General features: G+C 35.6%; 1 protein-coding gene and 1 non-coding gene across 2 annotated transcripts in view; one reads left to right on the forward strand and one right to left on the reverse strand.

The window, feature by feature from the left end:
- Positions 1-25,749, forward strand: part of MIB1 (MIB E3 ubiquitin protein ligase 1) — a 119,434-nt gene that overhangs the window by 23,916 nt on the left and 69,769 nt on the right. The window contains exons 4-9 of the mRNA XM_037031804.1: positions 7,776-7,880; positions 10,334-10,400; positions 11,738-11,942; positions 16,032-16,215; positions 20,064-20,208; positions 22,203-22,336. Coding sequence (XP_036887699.1) covers positions 7,776-7,880; positions 10,334-10,400; positions 11,738-11,942; positions 16,032-16,215; positions 20,064-20,208; positions 22,203-22,336 — 840 coding nt within the window. The remainder of the gene's footprint in view (positions 1-7,775; positions 7,881-10,333; positions 10,401-11,737; positions 11,943-16,031; positions 16,216-20,063; positions 20,209-22,202; positions 22,337-25,749) is intronic.
- On the reverse strand, positions 16,282-16,344 carry LOC118980708 (U7 small nuclear RNA). Its single transcript, XR_005065196.1, has one exon. It is a non-coding gene; the product is annotated as a U7 small nuclear RNA (small nuclear RNA).

Genomic DNA, 25,749 nt, shown 5'->3' on the forward strand with positions numbered 1-25,749 from the left:
GCACAGCTTCCCTGATCACCTGAGCTGGGCACTCCAGGTCTGCCCTCCAACCCTACGTGGATTGTGTACATCCTTCTGTTGTACTTGAGCCTCGTTGCCACCTCAGGCCAATCAGCTGCAGGGACTGGCTGTGGCCACCATTGAGAATCAGCTCTGCAGGGGTTGATCCATGGAGCAGGACTTACTTCAGTGGGGCTCTGGTACCCACCGAGTCTGCCCCTTGAGTGTGTTGCTTGTGGAGGTGGTTGGGTGTTGCTTTGATGTGGTCTGTCTACCGGGAGCACTGGCTATGGGGCCTCCTGGAGGTGCAGCCCAAGGTCAGCTGCTACCTGTGTTCAGTGAGGGGCCAACTGGTACAATCTGCAAAATGATCTGCAGATGGCTGCTACTTATGCTGGGCTTGGAGGTGCCCAGGGGAGGCCTAGCTGTGAAACAAGGGTGACTGCCACTGGTGTCAGGCCTGGGGCCACTTAGTCAGCAGTATAGGGCAAACTGAGGCTGATGTGGCTTGTTTGAGAGGTTTTAGGCAAGTCTAAAGCATGAGCAAAGACAAACCATTTATATGGAAAAGCCACTAGAAATGCTTTGGTGGGCCCACAGTTGGGTGGGGCAGGGACCCAGGGAGTCACCAGGGTATGATGAACAGTGTTAGCTAGGTTGATGGAGACTCAGGTATGGCACCTGCCAGCCAGCTCTGTGTGGGGAAGGCTTAGCAAAGGAGGAATGGCATCTGTCAGAGCTTCTTTTGGGGAGAAAGCTGCCACTCTAGCCCTCACTCTAATGCCAGACAATTCAGTTTCTACCCATATGTCCCTTTGCCATTTGAGCTGCTTCCCCAGCACTGGAGCTTAGAGTGAGTGAGTCTGAGTAGTTCTGTGTGCATGTAGAATTCTGTGGGCCCTTTACACTGCGAAGTTTGTGGCTGATCTGAGATATACAAACTCTTTTCTTAAATATTTTTACATATGTTGGCTGCATAGGTTCAAGGTCATGACTCGCTGCACGTTTATACGAAACTAATGTTAAGCCATAATGTTGAAGCTGTCAGTTTAGTAATAAGATGTATTTTGTAAGGGTATATGAGATATCAATAGTAAAGTGTATCCAAGAGATGCTGTGAACTCTAAATTCATTGCTAGTGTAGTTTTTATTTCTTAATTACATTTTATTGATTATTCTATTAGAATTGTCCCAATTTTTTCCCTTTGCCTCCCTCTAACAACAGCACCTGACTCCCTTAGGCAGTCCCCACACCATTGTTCAGGTCCATGGGTCATGTGTGTAAGTTCTTTGGCTACTCCATTTCCTCTACTGTACCTTATAACCCCATGGCTATTCTGTAACTACCTATTTGTACTTCTTTATCCCCTTAACCTTTCACTCATTACCCTATACTCCCATCCCATCTGGCAATCGTCAGAACACTCTCTGTATCTATGATTCTGTCTCTCTTCTTCTTGTTTGTTTAGTTTCACTTTTTAGATTCAATTGTCGATAGGTATGTATTTATTGCCATTTTTATTCCTATTTTTTATATTTTTCTCAAATAACTCTAACATTTCATATAACCAATATAACAATGGTTTGGTGATGATGAGCTCCTTTAGGTTTTTCTTGTCTGGGAAGCACTTTATCTGCCCTTCCATTCTCAATGATAGCTTTGCTGGGTAAAGCAATCTTGGCTGTAGATCCCCACTTTTCATGACTTTGAATATTTCTTGCCAATCCCTTCTAGCCTGCAAAGTTTCTTTTGAGAAATCAACTGACAGTCCTATGGGAACTCCCCTGTAGGTAACTAACTTCTTTTCTCTTGCTGTTTTTTAGAGTCTCTCTTTATCTTTAACCTTTGGCATTTTAAGTATGATGTGTCTTGGAGTGGGCCTCTTTGTATCCATGTTGTTTGGGAGTCTCTGTGCTTCCTGGACTTGTATGTCTATTTCCTTGATTGTTTTAGGGAAGTTTCCTTTCATTATTTTTTCAAGTGGATTTCCAATTTTTTGCTCCTTCTCTTCTCCTTCTGGCATCTCTGTGAGGTGAATGTTGGGCCTCTTAAAGTTCTCCCAGAGGCTGCTTTCACTATCTTGTTTGGATTCTTTTTTATTGTTGTTATGATTGTTTTTTGTTTTCTTATGTTTTAAATCTTTGACTTGATTTTTAGCTTCATCCACTCTACTGTTGTTTCCCTCTATATTGTTCTTTATTTCAATTAGTGTATCCTTCATTTCTGACTGGATTTTTTTTTTTACTCTTATGAGATCCTCAGTAAGTAAGTTCCTTGAGCATCCTAATCAGTGTTTTGAACTCTTTATCTGAAAGATCGCTTATCTCCATTTTGTTTAGCTCTGTTTCTGTTTTTTCTTTTGGGCAATGTTTCTTTGTTTCTTTATTTTGGCAGCCTCCCTGTGTTTGTTTCTATGTTTTAGGTAGAGCTGCTATGACTCCCTGTCTTGGTATCATGGCCTAATGTAGTAGGTGTCCTGTAGGGTCCAGTGGCACAGCCTCCACTATCACACAGTGGGTACTTGAGATGTGCCCCTTGTGTGGCCCGAGTGTACTCTCCACTTGTAGTTGAGTCTTGATTGCTTTTGGCAAGTCAGTGGGAAGGATTTACCCAAGCCAGTCAACTGCGAGGATGGGCTCTGGTCACTGACCACCAACCTCCGACCTCCTTGGAGGGTCAGCTGTACAGGAGCAGAGTGGTGGTGCTCTGATGTGGTCTGTGCTCTTCACTGGGTGCCCAGGCTCTGGGGTTTCCTGGGTGGTGCAGGCCAAGGTCATCCCTTCCCCATGTCTTTCCAGGGCCACGCTGCCTGAGCTATAAAGCAATCTGAGATGGCTGCTACTTGTTCTGGGCTTGGAGATTCCCACACAAAGCCTAGCTGTGAATGTAGGCTGGCTTCTACTAGTACTGGGCTTGGGGTCACTTAGCAAGAGGTATAGGGAGGGGCTAATAGGCCAGCTGTTGCTTATTTGAAAAGATTTAGGAAGCTGTGAAGCATGAGCCACGACCAGCCATTTATATGGAAAAGCAGCTTGGGGGGGCGGTCTCGGGATCTCCACAGTGGGGCAAACAGTGTTGGCCAGGTTGGTGGAGTCTGAGATACAGCACCTGCCTGTTGGAACTGTGACTGTTGGGGGAGGGCTCAGAAAAGGGACAGTGGCTTCTGTTCCCCTTTCATTCTTGGAAATTAAGGGTCCTTCTGGGCTAGTCAGTGGGCAAGGTCATTAGGGAGTCCTGGGAAATGCAGGATTCACCACAGGACATCAGGCAGGGCAGAAATATGAGCGAAATGCTGGGCATTGGGCAGGAATGTGGTCAGAAGGGATGGGTCACTGTGTTTTTTTTGCTTGTAAGCTGACCATGGTCTACATCAAAATTTTAGCAGCAGAATATTCTATGGCATGAATTGAGTGACCTCAGCTGATCTTAGGTGGCAGAGAATGGGAGAGGGCATAGAGAGGAGAGTAGGAACTTCACTATCATGTAGTCCAACAAGCCAAGTATCCTTGAGAATTTGGGACAGGTTCACTGAGCAGTGTCCTCAAGTCATTGAAATGGAACAATGACAGTGGGGACCTTGCTGATAAGAGCCCTCAACATGTCTAGCCTGTGAAATACATGGCTGCAGTTTGGACAGATCACTTTTGATGTCTGGTGAACCAGGAGTCATCCTGGAAACTCCCTGTGATGGATGCCTTTGTCCCTTTCCTGGCTGGATCTCATGTTTTTGTATCCTGTTACATCATTTTAGCTTATTACCTCTCACCTTTGGTAGAGAACACATTCTAGTAACTTATTTTGAAGAAGTGCATGAGAAGTAAATTTTTAATGTTCTCATTCTAAAAATTTTTAACTTTATATTTTTCCCCACACTTAAATTATACGGTCAGAGTGTTGAAATTTTGTTTTCATCAGCCTTTGAAGGCAGCTTTTTAAAGTCTGAGGCCACATACATGGAACTTTCTGGGTTTTTTGGTTATATTTGTTTTCTTTTGGGAGATAAAAAGTAGATATTCTTGAAACTTTGAGTCATCAGTATTACGTTTTTGGTTTGTTACAATGTAGTACATACTGCATTTTAAGAAGAAAATGAGTAAAAATAATAATCTTCCACACATGACTCTGGGTGAGGGAATTTAATACAATATAATAGTAAATCTTCAGGGTAATAGAGGTCTGTCTAGAAGGTACCTAGCCATGTAATATAAAAAATAGAGACAGTTACTGAAGAAGATACAAGATACAGGAAACATTGTACATAGGACAATGACTCTTTAGTTCCCTTCAAAGTGGGCACCTTGGGGCCTCATACAGTTTTCCCAGTCACCATCCACTGCCCTGTCTTATTTTCCTGAATCTCATCCATTATCTGAAATCTCTTCCCTTTCAAAAGTGATTTTAGTTTTGGGAAAAGCCAGAAGTTGCCGGGTGCCAAATCTGGGCTGTGCGGGGTGGCACGGGGGGAGCTGAGTCACCTTGGTGATCTGATGTTTTGCAAAAAAACTGCACGAGACATGATGCATGAGTGGGTGTGTTGTGCTGAAACTTCCAGTCACCAGTTTTGCCTGTAGCTGTGGCCTTCTGGATCATCCAAATAGTTTCTGTGGAGAAATGTTCGAGCTTAATGCAATATTTGATGCAGATTTGTTGCTCTACTCAGTCATTTTGAATGTGACAGCCACACGGTGTACCCATGTTCATGCAATGGCATTTACTGCCCCCATGGACTAGTATGGGTGAAGTCATCATTGTTCATGCAGGCACATTCTAGTCTACTCTGCCAGGAATGGACTGGAATGCCTCCAGTTCATTCCTTGGCTGCCAGGTTACATCAGTGTCACGTAAATTGTTCTTTTTACAGTAAGAAGGGCTGGACTTTTTCTGGGTAGACCTTGTATTTTTAGGCACATTATGAGATCAAGCATAGTTTAAATTGTCTGACTTTTTTGTGTGTGTATGTGAATGAAGAAAGTTTTTAAGCCCCCCCGCCTTCTTTTTAATGCTGGTTCCTCTGTCCCAATCCCTTGGTATTACCAATGTGAATAGTGTATTTTCTCTCTCTCTCTTTTTTCTTTTTTTTGAGATTCAAGTTTCCCATCTTACCCTCATTCCTACATGTGCTCAGCAGTAAGACTAGTATTAGCTATATTAAGAGGTACTGTATTTTGCCATCTACAATGTGAACTTTTTTGCCTAAATTTTTAAGGGAAAAATAAGAATGTGCATTATACATAGGTATAATAATTACATACCATGGGTATAATAATGGGTATAACAATCTGGTGTGATGCATAAAAAAATGTGGGTGCACTTTATACATGGGAGCACATCATATGTGGAAAAATTCGATATATATCAACCCAAGCTGTTGTTGCAATACTCACACAAACTATGGCTCACCATTTGCTTATACCATGATTTGAATGATGATAACTGTTCACACACAAAAATGATCATGTTAAGTGTGGGCTTTGACAAACATGGTGTAAAGATATCAAGTAATATGTAAAGAATACATTGTGTAGTGTGTTTTTAAAGGGTTTCTTCAGTTACCACTATCTATGTTAGTATTTTAAAAGTTTTATTCATCTTACAAATGCTTTTGAATATGTGTCAAGTGTTTCATGTAGGTACAGTAGATATATTTCTTTTGAAAAACTTTATTATGGAAAATTTCAAACATACACCAGAGTAGAAAAAAGTAGTGTAATGAATTCCCATGCCCCCATCCCCTGATGGAGCAGAAAGGAAGACTCATGGCCATGCACAACAGTGTGGTGATTGTGGAGGGGGGTGGAAGGGGACAAATGGTAATGGAAAAAATGCAATAATGTAAATTTAAAAATAAAACAAATTTAAAAATTACCAACATTTAAAAAATGCCATTTGTTTGTTAAGAGATCAGGTTGCTTGGATTGGCTGATTGATTCTTTATATTATTTTTAAACTTGTTCCTCTAATCCTTGTATTCTTACCAACTAGTTGTTAGATGTAGAGGCTTGATTAGATTCTGGTTCAATTTTATTTTGGCAAGAGTACCTCATAAGTGGTGCTGTGTAGTTTGTATTGTATCACATCAGGAATCACATAAAGTCTGATTGTCCTGTTATTAATGATATGAAGATTTAAGATAATCAGTGGATGCAGGTACTGTCAATTTGATTCTTTATAGAGTTTCTCAGGAACATTTTACATAATGGTTGTAGCAGCAATCCTGCATACATTTCTTAATCTAAATTCAAAGCATAAAATTGATGGTAGTTATTTCCTTATGCCTTCCACTTTATTTCCTACTCAATAATCAAATCTTATTATCAGATGAAGGGATTTCGTTTATTCCTTCATTAGCTTGACTGATGAACTTGTGTTTGGACCAGATAATTTAAAAGTTAGGGTGTATTTGATTTAAATAAAATTTGTAGCCTTTGTGTTTTAACCAAATGCTTTTTTATCTTCCTTATAAAAACATTTAATTTCACATTGCATTGTTTAAACCAAGTGAAGCAGAGTGCCACTGTATTAGAACCAGAAGGAATTTTTTACTAAAGGTTGACTGTTTCACTTTAGAGTATTAGAAGCTGTTGCTTTGTAAGATTTTATAGTGGTTAGTTGTGAAAACCAGAAAGCACAGGAAGGCAGTGATGGACTCTAAATTCAGGGTGGTAGTTACCTCTGTTGGGAAGCAGGAGGATGGGATTGATGGGAGGCATACTACACACTTGAAAAGTATTGGCAATATTCTTTTGCTTAAGCTGGTGTTAATTTAATTTTTTGTTCTTTAAAGTTTACACATATTTTTATAATGTGTAATTTATTTCACATTCAAATGAATAAGTGGACTTATTTGCTAACAATTTGAAGTATTTCTCAAATGTTTGATTAAATCTTAAACATAATTTTGACTATACAACAATGTCATAAAATGCATAGCTTTTAAAACAGTATCTCTAATACAGGGCAAAAATAAAAGGGCTATTATATATCTTATTTGAAATAGTCTGTTTTTAAGGTCATTCCTAAAAAATTATATTTATCTTGGCATTCTAACTGAAAAGTGGCTGATTATAAGTGTCAAGATAGAGAAAAATAATAAGTTGAACAAGTGCAACTACCCAGGCTTAGCTGTAGACTGGTTTACTTGAGAATGCTCAAGTTTAGTGCTCATTCTGTATCATTTTTGTGTAGTTGACTTTGGCCCTTAAGCAGTAGTAACCCCAGTACTTTATTTTCTAATATTAAATAAATTTATGAATCAGTCTGGTGCCATGTGGGGTCTTGAAATTGTGTCTGGGTTTCCATGGTGATTTAGCTTACGTGGTCTGCTTTGGGGGGCAACTGAGGAAACTTCTAGGGGAACAGAATCACTCAGGTCTTCTTGAACATTGCCATTGAACCTTGTGCTTGTCATATTTTAGCTGACCAGAGAGCAGGTTAATCTTGAATCATTCTAGGTATTTGGGCAAATATTTTGTATTGTGTATTAAATAGTGGGTTTAAAAGAAAATACTCTTATTGAAAGGAGCCCTTCAAGAGTAAAACTTAAAAATTTTGTATTGAGTTACATATTTTATGAAAATTATTATTGTAATCAGTAAGCCTTCCAATTTAAAATAATTCAATTATTTATTAGAAGTGATATTTACTTGGCAAATAAGTGTTTTTCTTACCTTTTTACATAAGATAGCTTAAATGATGTTTAAGATTTAAATTTGGCTTAAAGAACTAACCTCTTCCCTCCTCTTTTAAAAATTCTCTTCTCAAAAAATTCCCTTAGGTAACAGAAATCCAGGACTGGAGTGCATCTAGCCCACACAGCGCAGCATATGTTCTCTGGGATAATGGTGCTAAGAACCTTTACAGAGTTGGTTTTGAGGGCATGGTAAGTAGTAAGAACCAGAAAAGAAAATACTGGATAGATGAAAGAAAGGAAATCATTGTATTCTTCTATTTTTTCCCTTGTCATCTCTCTTTATCAAAATACAGCCATTGGAATCATCATGAATATGCAATAGGAAATTGAAAATTTAATAAACTTTCAAACTACCTTTGTTTGAACTTTTTAATAGCCAATTTAAGAATCTAACATTGAAAATTTAATAAACTTTCAAACTACATTTGTTTGAACTGTTTAATAGTCAATCTAAGAATCTAAGATACAGAACCATCTATAAGGCTGCTCCTTGGCATGGACATGGAAAATAGTATTATTATGAGATTTTTATGGTATATTTGTATTCTAGGCTTTGGTGCCTGATGAAGGTATAAATTATAGTAGGTGTTAAAATTATTTTTTTTTGTTTTTGAAAAATTATTTTGTTTTTGAAGGTTACTCTAAAATTTATTTTAATAATAAAGTGTAATAGTAATTGTATAATTAATACATATACTCAAGTACCCATTTCATGTTTCTAAAATACAGAACAACTGACCCTTCTGCTTTCTTTTTTTAAATTACAGTTTTATTGACCATATTCCTTTTTTTTAGATATTTATTTATTTGTTTGTTTGTTTGTTTATCTTAGAGGGGTAGGGAAGGAGAGAGGGAGAGAAATATCAATGTATGGTTGCCTCTCATGCATCCCCTGCTGGGAACTGGCCTACAACCCAGGCATGTGCCCTGCCTGGGAATCGAACCGCGATACTCTGATTCACAGGCCCATGCTCAATTCACTGAGCTACACCAGCCAGGGCTATTGACCATATTTCTGATGCTTTGTTTTATAGTTCCCATGACTATTTCATAACTGCTAATCTGTACTTCTCAATCCCTTCACCTTTTTGACCTAGTCCCCCCAATTCAAATTATTTTTAAGGAGATTTTTTTCACTGTAGTTTGAAAGTGTAGTGTTGGTAATTGAAAATGATTGACTTAGAAACACTTTGAATTACTAAAGTGCTTAGGAGAATAATAGTGGTATATTCAATGGATTGTCCTATATTTCTGCATTCATGAGTCATTGTTCAAATATTGACCTCAGCTATTTAATTTATAGGATATAAATATTATATTAATGCCAACATATATCTTTTTTATCCTTTCCATCTCGAATATACTCCTCATTCAAATAATTCTTTAGATTTCATTTTTTTCCAACTGTTTTACACCCTTCATTAGAAGAGGAAAATATCCCATTGTTCCTTGTCTTATTTTATTTGTGTATAAAAGCCAGCCACATGACTCTAACTAAATACATACTTTTATTTGCCAATATTTATCATTGCATATAGCATCGAAGATCACTTTTTCATTATCTTCATGCCTGTCCATTTTTAAATTGTGGATTTTGTAGGATTTCTACTTATTACTAACTTGCTTCAAGTGAAGCTTTATGTGCTATATGTACTCAGGTACTTAATAAGTTTTATTTATATACTCATTCTTTTTTAAGGCTGAGTAGTACTTCTTTGCATGGTTATGCAATTATTTATATATTGAGATTTCTGTTGATAGTTGTCTTTTTTTTTCTTGTAAGCAGTGTTTCAGCAAGTATCCTTGTACATGTATCTGCATGTGCATTTCCTTACGATATATTCCTAGAAGTAAATTTGCTGGGTTTAGTATTACACTAAAACAGTTTGACTCCTGTGTATTTTTGGCTAGGATTTACCTAATGTGATGCTTGAAAGACAGTGGAGTTATAAAAGAGTTGGGTTGTCTTCCCCTCTCTCTTTCGTGTGTGTGTGTTTGTGTGTGTGTGTGTGTAAAGGAGCTCCTTTCCTTAATAGAGTAAATATATACTAATCACCTATTTATATCAGGTATTATCAGGCACTTTTAATGCAATCTTCTAAATTTTCACAGGAGCCTCCAAGATTGCTCTTCTAAGTTCACATTTTCTCTACTTTTTCATGAGATGACCACTGCCTTCCCATTCAGATACTTAAATAATAATTTGTTTTCTTGTACAAGCAAAGTTAACTAAGTCATGGTGAAGTAAGGACTAAAGTTCATGTCAATAGGAACATTAACTGGACAAGGAATCAAACGACCGTTTTTGGTTCTATATCAAAAAATTATAGAATGATCAAATGAGTTGAGTTCTTTTTTTTGGTAAAAGTATCTTTAAAATGGAAGGTATTATGCACATTTTAAATACTAAGTATTTGTTACAGTTCCTTTTTTAAGCATGTGATTCTGAAAATATTATAAAGATCAGGGTTGTAGTTTTTGAGGGGTGCTATTGAAAGCCATGTTAAGTGTGACTGTTAACCCAGACCTACTCATGACTTCTTTTGTGGGTATGTTCTGAATGAACACTTTTGCCTGTTTTTGGTATTAAGTTGTACTTGATGTTTTCAAGGGTGATTTTTGTCTTTTTTTTTCCTTCTTAGTCTGATCTGAAATGTGTTCAGGATGCCAAAGGAGGTTCTTTCTACAGAGATCACTGCCCTGTGCTGGGTGAGTTAGCAGACTTGAGAAAGTTACTGAGTAATGGGTCAGAGTTTGAGGAATCAGAAAATGTTTAAATTGGACTTTAAAAAAATTAGTTACCATTAAAGCTATCTGAAGAGATACTTGTTTGGTTTTATTTTACTTTTAAAGAATTTGTTCTTTTTAAATGATTTGCGTAGACACCAAATTTTCATAGCTTTTGATTTGACATGCCATTTATGTCATATTGTATTTGAAACTTTTGTCTCTTAAGCATAAACTTACGTGATTGAAAAATTCTGTGTTAAATGTTACCTCTCTTACGCTATTGAGAATAGGATCTGACAATTTAAGCTTATGAAATCCTTAGAATTTCTGTAAAGATGCCTTCCGAATACGAGAACAGCCTCAAGATTAAGGTAATACAATGAATAAAATTTCACATACCTTTAAAAAAGAACAAGAAAACCAAAACTACCTTCCATTTATAGATTCTTTATTGTTGCCTTTATTAACATTTACCACATTCTTCTGATTAAGCCTTTAGTTTCTGAATGCTTTTCTTTCTTATATAAACTGTGTTCTTCGTTTCCAACTCATTGGATTTGTCTTTTTTGCTAAAAGGTACTCTTTCTGTCAAAAAGTGCTCTTTTCTTGCATATAGTACCTTATTTTATTAAAAAAGGAGAATGTAGAAGTACTATGTTTTTGCTAAGAGCATCCATTTTTCTTAATATCAGAAATTTTCTTGTTTTGTGTCTTGCATTCACAAGAAAAATGTAGAAATCAACATACACATTTGGATCCCTCATTGTCGTGTTTCATGATCATGAATCCTTTATCCCAGATAAAGGATTTTGAAAATAATGTAGGGAATGGGCTTTGAAATCTTTCAAAATGCTCTTAAGGCTAATATCACAAAAATGATTGGTAGAAAGTAGTAGTAGTACAAAGCACTTCAGAGAAAAAAGTAGTTCCAGAGCTCTTTTTCCTAAGCTTTGGTTAGTTATCATGGCTCTGATGCAGTGATAGTCGGCAAGTCATCCAGGCAGAAAAGTGAATATTTTCAACATCCAGAACTTTCTGTTCTGATACACAGTTATGTAGTCTTTTACAGATTTTAACTCTTGTTCAGTCTTTATTATAAATCCTCACATTATTTTAGTCTTTGAGCCTGGTGTTTGCTTTTTATTTTTTTAAAGCTCTTTAGTTCTAGAATTTGATACATTATATTCTCAAAAAATTTTAGATTAGATATTAACTGAAACTAAAAATCTAGAGCTTGTTCTTGTTTGAAAATAATGTAGTTGCATATTGTTGTTGTGACTTTCCTTTTCCATTGTCAACTCCCTCTGCCACTACAGGTGAACAGAATGGTAATAGGAATCCTGGTGGGTTGCAGATTGGTGACCTGGTGAATATAGATCTTGACCTGGAGATTGTACAGTCTTTGCAGCACGGTCATGGAGGATGGACTGATGGCATGTTTGAGACTTTAACTACAACTGGAACTGTTTGTGGCATTGATGAAGATCATGATATTGTAGTGCAGTATCCAAGTGGCAATAGGTTGGTGGTATTTCTTAATTTTCAGTAATGGCAAAGAAAACTAGAGAAAAGAGCCTTAAAGAAAGCAAATTATGTTACACAACCAAAAGACTGTTAAAGATAGCTCTCAGAAGGTAAAAATTCAGAATATGTTGGTAAGGTAGAGAGAAACAAATGGCAAGAAGAGTGTGTGTGTGTGTGTGTGTGTGTGTGTGAATTTATATGAATATCTTTATGTTACAATGTTCTGTGGCTTTTTTTCTTCAGAGAGCAGAATATATCATATCATCATTAGGTCCAAGTTTAGCAAAAAATCCTGTGTTCATAATCGACTGTTACCAGTCTATCCTTAATGAGGAGGATAAAACTAAAACTCTTCTGGTCCATATCACCAGGGTTATTCTGGTAACAGCTCTTCCTGCCGCAGACATACACACACACACACTAATTCTTATCAGCAACACAGAATTGTATGCATCTCCACACTTCTGTTCCTTTGCACATACTGTTCCCTCCATGCGGAGTACCCTTTCGTCCTTTATGCCCTTTTTCTGGGCAAACTCATCTGCATCCTGTAAATATTGAGCTCATTTAGTTTGGGAACCTCTCTCCTTCTGCCCTCCTGGTGTGTGCACACATTATTCATCTATTAAAATGTCCGTTGATTTGATTTCTAGGTTGTGAGTGTTTTGGAGACTGGGCCTGTGTCATTTATTTACTTATTTATTTATTTTTAGAAGGGGAGAGAGGGAGGAAGACAAGGAGAGAAACATCGATATGAGAGAGAAACATCAATTGGTTGCCTCTCATATAAGCCCCGACTGGGACTGAACCCACCACCCAGGCACATGCCCTTACCAAGAATTGAATGGGTAACCTCCTGCTTTGCAGGATGATGCCCAACTAACTGAGCCACACTGGTCAGGTTCCTGTGTTTTTTATCTGTTTGTTCTTAAGGATCAAAAATATGTCTAAAGTACTTGTATGTTTATGGTATTTTAAAGAAAAAGCAGTAGTTAAATTGAATAACAATCAAACTTTATTATTGACATGTACATAAACTATTTCTTTTACTCCTTTAAAAAATTTTTTCAATTACAGTTCACATTCAATATTACTTTGTATTAGTTGTAGATATATAGCATAGTGGTTAGACAATCACATACTTCCCAAAATATTCCCCCTGATATTTCTAGTACCCATCTGGCATCTTACACAGTCATTACAATATTATTGACTATATTTCCTATGCTGTACTTTACATCCCTGTGACTGTTTTGTAACTACCAATCTGTACTTCTTAATCCCTTCACTGCTTTCATCCAGTTAATCCTGAGGTTCTTTAGGGGAAGCGGTCATATGGAGAACAAGAAAAATTAACATTTAGTTGTTTACCAAAATACAGAGTTAGCTCTGTGTCTAAATCTTATACACATGATCGTGTCAGGAGATGCAGAAAAAGTATTTGACAAAAATCTAACACCCTTTTATGATAACAACTCTAATAACTAGGAACAGAAGGGAACTTCTTTAGCCTGATAAAGGGCATCTGTGAAAACCCCAGAGGTAACATCATACTCAATGGTGAAAGAAAATAAATGCTTTTCCCTTGAGATTATGAACAAAACAAGATTATCTCTTTTCCTCACTTCTACTCAGAATTGTCCCAGAGAGTTCAGCTGGGACAGTTAGGAAGGAAAAAGAAATAAAGGAAGATGAGAAAGGAAGAAGTGAAACCATCTCTGTTTACAGATGATATGATCTTGTTCATAGAAAAACCTAAGGAATTCACAAAATATTAGAACTAATAAATGAATTTAGCAAAGTTGTAGGATATAAGATTAATAGAGAAAAATAATTTGTGATTCTGTACATTAGTAATGAAGAGTCTGAAAATGAAATTAAGAGAACAATTCTATTTATAATGGCATCACAAAAAATAAAATACTTAATAAATTTAACCTGAAAAAATACAAGACTTATACACTGAAAACTACAAAACATTGTTGAAGGAATCAAAGAAGACCTAAATAAATGGAAAGACATCTTATGTTTATAGATTGGAAGTTAATATTGTTTAGATGGTGTATTAGTTTCCTAGGATTGCCATAACAAATTTCCACAAACCGGGTGGCTTAAAACAAGAAAAACTTATTTTTTCACAATTCTGGAGATGAGAAGTCCAAAGTCAAGGTGTTGGCAAGATTGAACTCTTTTGGGGGACTCTGAGGGAGAATCTGTTCCATACCTTTTCTTACCTTCTGGTGGTTGCTGGCAGTCTTGGTATTCTTTGGCTTTGTAGACTCATCGCTTATTTCTCTGCCTCTGTCTTCACTGGCCTTCTCCCCTGTGAGTTGATGTGTCACAGTGTCTTCACCTGACCTTTTCCCCCTGGGCACAAATTTTATTTTCATATGCATTCAAAATAGGGAAATAAAAAAAAACAAAATAGGGAAATCATTTGGTACTGAGAGCCACATAAATAATCCTTCAGCCCACTATTTTATTTTCATTAAGCCAACATTTGTAGCTTAAGCATCCATGAGAAAGGAGCCTTGAGAAGACATAGAAGGAAACTAATTACACTCTGAGAAATTCTAAAGTTTTTTACATAGAAAATAAAAATTGTTTTTACATGACTTCTTATAAGGACAGTGGTCATTGGATCTAGGGACCACCCTAATTTAGTATGACTTCATTTTAACTTGTTTACATCTATAATATCCTATTTCTAAATATGGTCACTTTCAGGAGACATCAGTGATTATTAGGATGTTAACATATCTTTTGGGGTGGAGCATAATTTATCGTATAAAGTATGGGATGGCAGTATTCCCAAATTAATGAACAGAGTCATTGCAATCCCTGTCAAAGTCCTAGTGACCTTTTTGCAGAAATTGGCAGGCTGATTCTAAAATTTACATGGAAATTCAAGGGTTCCAGAATAGCCAAAACAATTTGAAAGAAAATAAAATTTGGAGGACTCACACTTTTTGATTCCAAAATTCACCACAAAACTATAGTAGTCAAACAGTGTATTACTGACATAAAGATAGATGTGGAGATTGATGGACTAGAATTGAGAGTTCAGAAGTAAACCCTTGCATTTAAGGTCAGTTGATTTTTGATAAGTTCAGTGAGGAAAGAACAGTCTGTTCAACAAATGATGCTGACAGTATATATAAATAGCAAGTCATTATGTTGTACACTTGAAACAAATATGTTTAATGTAAATTATACATCAATTTAAAAAAATATAAATAAAGTGACAATAAAGAGTTAACAGTGCTGAGTTAACCAGGTATCAGCATACAAAAGAATGAGATTGGACCCCTGCTATATACCATGTAGAAATATGAGTCTCAGATCTAAATGTAAGAGCTAAACCTTAACACTCTTAGAACCTAACCAGGATCTCTCTTTTAAGAATTGACCCAAAGTTCAGTGCGGGAGGCTGGCCCCTTATTTTGTAGATTTTCCTTCAAATGCAGAATGGCTGCTAGACTTGGGCCCAGTTAACCCTGAGGAGTCCATCTTGGCAGATACATTGATTCTCAAGTTCACATACTTTACATGTTTCTGAAATGCTTTAATTTTTAACAGTGAGTGTGTATTATTTTTTAATCTTCACCTGAGGATATGTTTATTGATTTTAGAGAGAGAGAAAGGTGGGGAGAGAGGGAGAGAAAGACACACACATCAGTATGAGAGAGAAACATCTATTGGTTGACTCCTGCATGCACCCTGACTGGGGATCAAACCAGCAACCTAGGTATGTGCCTAACCAGGAATCAAACCCACAACCTTTTGGTGTGTGGGATGATGCTCTAACCAACTAAACCACCTGGCTAGGGCTATAACAATTTTTTAACAAGCAGAGGATAATAAATCTACACAGAAGTATATCAGGGTGATGAGATTATGATAATTCTTTTTCTAAATTTGTATCTTAAAATTATAAAAGGAATTATAAACAATTCAGGATGTAATTGAAAATGATTGCTTTGCTTTTTTGATGACTTATAAAGCTTTTTTACCCTGGAGTGCTTAACAAAATACATTATGTTAAAATCAAACTTACCCATTTTGAGTTGTGCCTCTGATCCTTAGGTGGACTTTCAATCCTGCTGTTCTCACTAAAGCAAACATTGTCCGAAGTGGAGATGCTGCTCAGGGTGCAGAAGGAGGCACCTCACAGTTTCAAGTGGGTGATCTCGTACAAGTCTGTTATGATCTGGAAAGAATTAAACTTCTGCAAAGAGGACATGGAGAGTGGGCTGAAGCTATGCTCCCAGTAAGTATATATAAAATAGTTTTGGACTAGTAATTATACCATGTTTATGTAGAGGGTTTTGGGGGGGGGGGTCTTCCAGTAAGGACAGGAGGACCTACTAGACAAATTCAAAAAGAAATGTAAGGACTAGTTTTAAAGAACTTTAATTTTAGAAATTAAATTAGCATAATCATTGTGCTCTTCATTGGTGGCCAGGCATACTTATGCCTTTTATTTTCTAATTTTATTAAATAAGCCAGGGAAGGTCCAAAAAAGGCTACAGTTAATATTTTTTGATAGAGCTATTAGCGGACTATGTAATGTAGGGGTAAGGCATTAATTGGGAATAAATACTATTATTGAAAATCAAAGTATTAGTGAAGAAAGAGGGTAAAAGGAAGAACACCAGAATGACAAATTTCAATATTGTACGTAGTAGGGAACCAGTAGACAATGTATTTGTATTTTTTAAAGGAGAGAATATGGGTAGTTATGTAAGGGTATTTGTGTAAATGTATCTATTTGGAAAATATATTGTAGTTTAATATAAAGCTTTACTATAAACTTTATATTTAAAAGAGAAAAACAGTAAATTAACCATAAAGTTAAAAAAATAAGTGTTTGTATATAAAAAAGGGAATACAGTGTCAGGAGCACAGATAGAAGGGAGACATTTGAATATGTCTTGTTTTATAGATTTGATTTGAAACCATGTCTTTTTTACAATTTTAAAACAAAATTAAACGTGAAACTCCTAAAATTATAAAAATGAAACAAACCAAAATGCATTTCCTGTTGACATAACCATACAGAAAGGAAGTTCCAACTGATTTTAAACACAGTAATTTGTCTTTATATGCTTATAGGAGAGATATAGCCTACAGAACTACACAGAAAAAGAAATATTTAACAATTTTTAGAAATCTAATTGTTTGTGATAGTATTGCTATGATTTTGAGATTATCATTTGTTTAATATGACAAAAATGAGTAGTTATAGATAATTCTAATTCTTTTGCCCCACTGAGCTTAAGAAGCAGAATGATCCGAGTTGGAAAAGGAGATACAGATGTAATATATAAGAGATTATGTAAAAACCCTATACTTACATTTATCTTTTATCTTTTTTAGAGAGGTGGGGATGGGAGGGAGAAACATTGAACTGTGCCTCTTGTATACACCCCGACTGGACCAGGGACTGAACCCACAACCCAGGCACATACCCTGACTGGGAATCAAACTGGTAGCCTTTTTGCTTTGCAGTGCCCAACCAACTGAGCCACATTGATTAGGGTGCTTTTATCTTTTAAAACAAAGTAACCTCCCCTCCCTCTGCCCTTCTTAGCTTTGTATGTGACATGGCCTAGAAATAGTGACCATTCCAGTAACCAACATTCCAATAACCAACATTATTGCCCAGCTGATGGTCCTGGAATATCTTTTCCTTCTGTAAAGAACTAGGGATCTTTGGAGAAATGGCTAATTCTAGCTCTTTTATAGGAGGTGAACAAGATACCAGATAACAAGGAAGTTACCAGAAATTTCTAGGTCATGTTAAAACTAATCTGGCAGCCAACTTTGCAGGATGTCTTACAGAGACAGATGAAACTGTTAAACTATTATATCAGTTAGAAAAATTCATATTGTAAGAAACTATAGGACAAATTACCCTGTTTCTTTAACAAATAATTTCCAAAGGAGAAAAAAAAACTGTATACATTTTATTTGAAGCTTAATTTAAACAAACATGTATTATTGATAATTTTGAGTGGGTTGATAATGGTACTGGGTTATGTATTTAAAAAGAGTTTACATAGTGAAATAATATAGGAAGGGAGAATGGGTATAGGAAAACAAGATTGGCCACAAGCTGATCATTGTTAAATCTCATTGATGAGTACATAAAAATTCAATATACTATTGTCTCCTTTTCTGTGTTTGAGATTTGCCATAATGATCAATTAAGGAGGAAAAAAAAGAATGCAGCTTCATAGAGTTTGAGATGGTGGTGGAAGATTTCTAATGAGAAGTGAAAATGTTTAATGAGAAGTTAAAATTGGTGTGTGCGGGGGGGCGAACTTCAAAGCGTGGCTAGAGAAGTACTGTGTATTTTCAAGTCTTTTGAAATAAGATGATAGTTGTCATTGGGGATTAAAGATTCAAGAAAGAAGAGTGAAAAACCAAAAGAATAAGTTTTGGGAGAATGAACAGATTGAGAGATCTGAAGAAGGAAAAGGAGCCTGTGAGTGTAGAAAGGGGAGAAACGGACAGACAGATTAGACTGTCATCCAGAAATTAAGGGAACAGTTTGAAGAAGTCTGGGTCAGATGCTATAGAGAAGTCAAAAAAAGTCAAGAGCAGTTTCTTCTCTGTGTTAGGAAGTGGTCAGATAATATTACTATTCCTCAAATTTCTGGTATTTTTACTTGCTGTTCTGTTGTGTGTTTTTTTTCTATTGTGTTTAAGAGAATGAATTTTGAACCTGAGTTTGAAATGGGGCAAATACTAGCACTTAACTTTCAGGGTTATGGTGTTAGGTGGGTCAATACAAAGTTCTTAGAACCATTGTGCTGCAAATGACATATCAGTATGACAGAAGAATTTTTAAAACATCCAATTTCTGACTATTTAGTCAGGGGCACTGACCATTTTTCCCTTAGATTGTCAAAAAATGACAACAGCCAACCCCACAATAACTGTTCAGTGTGAATGCCTTCCTTGTCTTGAACCATAAATATATAAATCATATAATAGAGTTGCATCTTATTGGTCATGTCACACAATGAGGTTGTGTCTGATTGGTTAATACTCGGTACCAGAAATTCTTATTTACAAGTATAGGCACCCTATTTTTTTAAAATGTCACTTTGGAACAAAAAGGGTAGGTAATTTTTTTTTCCTAAGTCAATCACAATTATACCTTTTTTTGGTCAGTTTGGTGAAAAATGTAACACAGTTTTTGGTGTGTCACTGAATTTTAATAATTAGTTAATATGTGCCATGAAATGAAAAAGGTTGAAAATCAGTTTTAAACCATTAGAACAGCCCTGCCTGGTGTGGCTGTCAGTTGGACGTTGTCCTATAAACTGAGGTTGCTGGTTTGATTCCTGGTCAGGGCACGTGCCTAGGTTGCAGGTTTGGTCTCTGGTCAGTCAGGGCGAATATGAGAGGCAACCAGTCAGCGCTTTTCTCTCACACTGATGTTTCTCTACCTCTTTTTCTCCCTTCCTACCTCTCTCTCTCTAAAACCGATAAGCATGTCCTCTGGTGAATTAAAAAAAATTATTTAAAAAGAAAGAACATTAGAACAGCACTTGCCACATGGTAAGAACTGCTCTTACTGATTGTGTTCTATACCTAATTGCCCTTTTTAATTACATTTAATAGGCATGTTATTTCTACACACTTAAGTTTTTGTATCAGGCATGATTCTAAAAAGGATTTAAACATAGTTGTAAACTTTGAGCCCTTTTTGATTTAATTTTTAAATTAGAAATCAGACTATATTTTTAGGCTAGATTGATGATGGATTTTGTGCTGCTTGAGCTGTAAGTTCTCAAGATGTATCTTTTGGGTTAAAAAATGGGTTGAATATTTAAAAGCAAAATTTTTTGAACTGTATTAATAAGATAGATTTGTGTTTTATTTTCTTACATTTTTGTGGAAGTATAATAGTTTTACTTTATTAAAATATTTTTAAAGATAATTTTTAATGTTTGTAATGAATGAATAACACATTGAATATGATTATCTTTTAAAAGTTTTTCTTTAAGAACAAACAAAATACATTTTTTAAACATGTAAAAACTGGTGGTTGATTTTTATGGTATATACTTTGGACTTGGAAACATTAATCTAATTTTTAAAAAGACTTTAGGTAAAGTTGGCCGAGTACAACAAATTTATTCGGACAGTGATTTAAAGGTGGAAGTTTGTGGTACATCTTGGACATATAATCCAGCAGCAGTTTCCAAAGTGGCATCTGCAGGATCAGCCATTAGCAATGCATCTGGTGGTATGTTTTGTTTCTTGTTTCTTTAAAAATACTATGATTTACATTAGAACTTTTTCTTTTTTAAAAAAAATTTAATTCTTTTTCAAGTACAGCTTTCTGTCTTATATTCCCAGCCCTGCCCCCCGCAGTGCTCCCCACCTCCCTCCCATTTCCACCTCCCACCTTAGTTATTGTCCATGTGTCCTTTATACTTTAGAATTTTTTCTAATTCCTCATTTCTGATGTATTGGTAATGTTGTATGTTTTCTCCCAGATCACATAACTTTGCTTTACCTTTTCAAAACTTTTTTTTCTTTTTCATACAATGAACAACCTTTGTTCTGGCTGAGGTATGCACTGGAAAAGTTCCATAAGTATGTGCTTTTTCTTGGATATATTGAGAGCTTCTCCACCTCAAATCTAAGATATCTAAAACTCAACATTCTGCTCTCAAAGAACCATCACTTTTTGGAGACTGTTTTCATTTTCAACATTATTGCTGGCAGATGGCTTTCTTTCTGGATATTTTTACATCTTAGCCATATTTTTTTCTTTTACTATTTAGTGAGATTTTCTTTTACTATTTCTTTTACTATATAGTACTATTTACTATACATGTCACGATGAGTAGAAAATCATGTTGAGATGTGAGTATGCTGGATGCTGAGTAGACTCAAGTCCAGTCTTTCCTTCTTATGCTCCAGCTTTATGCATACACACTCAGTTCATTATACAACAAATTATAAGTTCCCAATGTATATTGTTGTCATCCAGAAAGGAAGATAGGACCATAACACTAAATGGTAAGAAAGTAAAGAAAAACATACAGTGACCTCCAGTTTTATTTTGTACTGCATTCTCCTTCCTCCACTTCTGTCTCTTCTTACCTGCTGTAATTTGCTGGTTTGCTTAAAGTTTAAATCCAGCGGTGTTTATTTTTATCATGAGGTTAGATGGCATCACTGGTCTGCTGCCCCACTTTGTGTTGTGATTTCTTTGCTTTCCAATAAGGAGATCCAAGAATTAAGTAATAGAACAGGGCAGGTTCTGTACTGATTAATACTATTTAGAAAAAAATATTTCAGGAAAGGATCTGTAAATCTCTAGTTCTTCCTTGTTTCAGTCTAAACTAATCAACTGGCATCTTTGAAGTAATGTTGTCAACACTTAGATGTCTGTTTTCAACTGAAAATTGGTTTGTCCCTAAAATATTTCCCCTGGTATTATAGAGACTACATTTCTTTTTAATCAAAATCATTGATGTTGATTTATTCTAAGGTCTGTAGCATTGAGCTCAAAGTCCGTGTGGTGGTATGCTTAAAACCCGAAAGGAGGTTTGTATCATTACAGTAGACCTATTGTGATGTGTTCATTTCTACTATCTTTGGTATAATTTCTACCTCTTGAATTATTATTGTAACTTTATACTTTTTCTGAAATTTTAACTTGAGATATACGCATTGGAGAAAACTGGGAATACTTATGAGATCAAATGTAATGCATCTTTATATGCCGTATTTTGCTGGGTATAATGTGCACTTTTTTGCCCAAATTTTTGAGGGAAAAATAAGGATGCCCATTATACATGGGTAGTACCTGAAATATTTTGTATTTGTTCTTGTGTTTTGTAACATGATTTGTTATGTTAAATTTCTTATACCATAATATGTTCAAAAACAAATGCTAAAATTCCTTTATGATATAAAAAACAAGCATCTAAATATAAGTAAATAAAATTTGGAATAAAAAAATTAAAATGAAAGATTTTTTTCCTGAAAGTTGGGGCCAAAAACATGGCTGTACATTATACATGGGAGTGCATTGTACGTGGAAAAATATGGTATATATTTATATATGTAGTAGTAATTATAACTTGCATAGTAGAAAAATAAGGTTAATGATAGAAATAATAAAAAAGGAAGAGTATATATTATAGGCATATGGTTATTGCTTATCTGTTAGTAGTTAAAGTTTGAAACCTTCCTATATTAGCAGTTTTATTTGATGCTTTACAGAAAGACTCTCCCAACTCTTGAAGAAGTTATTTGAAACCCAAGAATCTGGTGACCTCAATGAAGAATTAGTTAAGGCTGCTGCCAATGGAGATGTTGCTAAAGTGGAAGATTTGCTGAAAAGACCAGATGTGGATGTGAGCATTTTAAAAATTATTTCAAAGCATACTAAAATGGAATAGTATAATGAACTTTATATTTTGCCAGATTATGTTCTTTGTTTTTCTAAGATGTTTTAAAGAAGACAGCAGTCATCATTTTTCAGTGTGCATGTCACAAAGACACTGAAATTTTCTTATTTTAACACTGTGACCTTTTTTATTTTATGATTGACAGAAATTACACTTAGGTTTTTAAGTGGTTAGTGTCCTTTTGGGAAATTCAGTGAGTTTTTTCCATGTAAATGTTAGTATGTGTTTTAAGTAGATTTTAGTAAATATTATAAGCAATTTTCTGTTCTTTTTAAAACGTTTAATCTAAACTTTTTACCCTCTGCTCCCTGCGAAAGTTAACTATTTCATAGTTTGTGAGGCAGATAAATTGGAGGTCATGTACTTTGTAAATCTTAATAGTTTATGTTGTAATCTTACTGTTCACATAAGCCATAGTTTAAATGGGCCATTTTGGCTCTAAGTCATACATTGGCTTTGCCATGCACTTATATGATGTTCAGTGCCTGCCATGATTGTAAGCGGAGTGGCAGCCCCTGTGTTATGAGGGCTTTTGTTGCCACACCTTTGTATGTAAAAATGCTAGGCAGTTTAAAGATCTATAATTGTAAGGTATAAGCATCTTACTCCTATGAGCTCACCTAGCATTTTAGGTTTGTTTGAGAGAGATCAGTTACAGGAACACAACAAAGTGATTTATTGATTGGCCGTAAGATATGTCACAAATAACTTGTTTCCAATATTAAAGTACCAATGTTTTTGTGTTTGAAATATAGTCAGACTTCTTTTATATTCACTCAGGCAGATTTACATTTTATTCTATTTATTTTTTAAAAGATTTTATTCATTTGATTTTGGAGAGAGGGGAAGAGAAGGACAAAGACAGGGAGAGAAACGTCAGTGTGTGGTTGCTTCTCACATTCTCCCCACTGGGGACCCAGTTCGCAACCCAGGCATGTGCCCTGACTGGGAATTGAACCAGCGACCCTTTGGTTCACAGGACTGTGCTCAATCCACTGAACCACACCAGCCAGGGCATATTATATTTAATTTTTGAACTATTAATTTATCAGAGTTACTTTTTAACAATGCCATACATTCTAAAATTTTTAAAAAACAAATAGTTCTACAAAATTTATTAGGAAAAATGGCATCTTCTCAGCCTTATTGTCCCATTCTCCAGAGGCAAGTATTTTCACCTTTATAATCCCTTCCAAACAAGCTTTTCATGTCAGAGGGCCAGTTTTCAGATGTCTGGTGATCCTTGGTTGTCCATTTATCTACAATAGTGGTCAGTAAAAGGCTTGTTTGGAAGTTTTTTTGTGTATCTGGGTGTGTCACTTCTGGGCTTCACTATACGATGGTTTAGTTGGATGTTTCTTGGGTTATTCCTCAGTATTGATCATTAGGTTTTTTGCTTTGGGCTTGTCTGTCTCTAGAAAAACCTCTCAATTCTCCTGCTGGATATAAACCTAGCTGCCAACCTTATGAATTTTGATTGAGGGAAGATGGCCTGGGTTTTTTAGCACTTGGCATGTAATACTTACAGAAGAGTTCTGTGTAGTACTTTGCCCCACCCTTAACAGTGGCTAGTGACTCACTATCATTTTCTGAGAATAAACTTTCAGGTTTCTGTTAGTGTGAGGAGTAGCTCAGCTGTGCAGAGTGGGAGAATCCAGGGTTCTAAATGCTTTTTAAACAGACTGTCAACCAATGCTTTTGTGTTTAGCACCCATCACATTATTCCTGTATTCAATTCTGAGGTCATCAATTTTGAGCCTTTTGGGTTTCCTTGGCAGAAGGGTTGTTTTCTAGGTGTTTCTCACTGCAGGTTTAGGTCTGCTATCCAACTTCTTGTGCATGTCTCTGTATGTATGTGTATGTGTATGGTTTCAGTGTCGCTAGTTCTAATTATCTTTGTGGATTGAAGCTTAAAAGAAAATAAAACTTTACTTTTGTTTTAGTGTGATGCCATAAATAATGACAGTAAATACAACCCATCCTTTAATTGAAAGGACACTTTTAGAAGGATATACTTTCCTTTTTAAAAGGTTTATTGAGGTATGGTTGTTTTGTACCATGAATACAAATATAATGATATGCTTTTAAAGTCCCATAATATTAAAGAATATTTCCAGCTCTTCTAATGTGATTTTTTCCTCCCTTAATTTTCTTGGTTTTCATAGTATCTATATCCTCTTGATTTTTTGATGTCAAGAATTCTTGAACAACTCTAATTGAAGGTTTTATCTCCAAAGTTTTCTTATTCTCTTACCATTCTGGGTTGTAAAGTTCTTTTTTATTATAGTTGATGTACAATGTTATATTAGTTTTAGGTATATAACATAGTGATTTGCCATTTATATGTCTTATGAAGAGGTCACCATGAAAAGTCTAGTAACCCTGTCATTGTACAGTTATTGTGATATTACTGATTGTATTTCCTATGCTGTGCTTTACATCCCCCTGATTTATGTTATAACCATAAGTTTGTACCTCTTCATGCTCTTCACATTTTTGCCCATCCTCCCGACTGCCCAACCCTCTAGCAACTATCATTTTATTCTCTGTATCTATGAGTCTGTTTATTTTGTTTGTTCATTTGTTTTAGTTTTTTAGATTCTACATAGAGTGAAATAATACACAGTATTTGTCCTTCTCTTACTTATTTTACTTAGCCTAATATCCTCTGGGTCCATCCATGTTGTCTCAGATGGCAAGATTTTTTATAGCTGAGTAATATTCCATTGTGTATGTGTGGCCTTTTTTTTTCCACTAAAGTACTCACTATCATTTCTTATAATGCCTGTTTATTGGTGATGAACTCCTTTAGCTTTTACTTATCTGGGAAACCATCTCCTTCAATTCTGAATGAGATAACCTTTCCAGGTAGAGTATTGTTGGTTGTTGTTTTTTCCCCTTCATCGTGTTGAATATATGTGCCACCCCCTTATGTCCTGCAAAGTTTCTGTCAAAAAATGAGTTTATAGTGACTGATGCACATTCCCTTATAAAGAGCTAGCTGTTTTTCTCTTGCTGTTTTTAAGATTCTTTCTTTAAAAATTTCTTAAATTTTAAACAATTTAATTATAATGTGTCTTGGGTGTGGGTCTCCTTGTTCATCTTGTTTGGGACTCTCTGGCCTTCCTGGACTTCAATGTCTTTTTTCTTTTCCAGGTTATGGAAGTTTTTGGCCCTTATTTTTTAAATAGGGTTTCTGTCCCTCTCCCTCTGTTTTCTTTCTGGGACCCCATAATTTGATGTTAGTGCTCTTGATGTTGTTCCAGAGGTCCCTTATGTTCTTCTCAATCTTTAGAATTCTTTTTTTTTTTATCTTCTAGTTGGGTGATTTTCCACTATCCTGTCTTTCTGATTGCTGA

Source organism: Sturnira hondurensis, unplaced genomic scaffold (genome assembly GCF_014824575.4).
Source record: "Sturnira hondurensis isolate 20B ecotype Veracruz unplaced genomic scaffold, ASM1482457v3 Scaffold0001872, whole genome shotgun sequence".
Lineage (NCBI taxonomy): Eukaryota > Metazoa > Chordata > Mammalia > Chiroptera > Phyllostomidae > Sturnira > Sturnira hondurensis.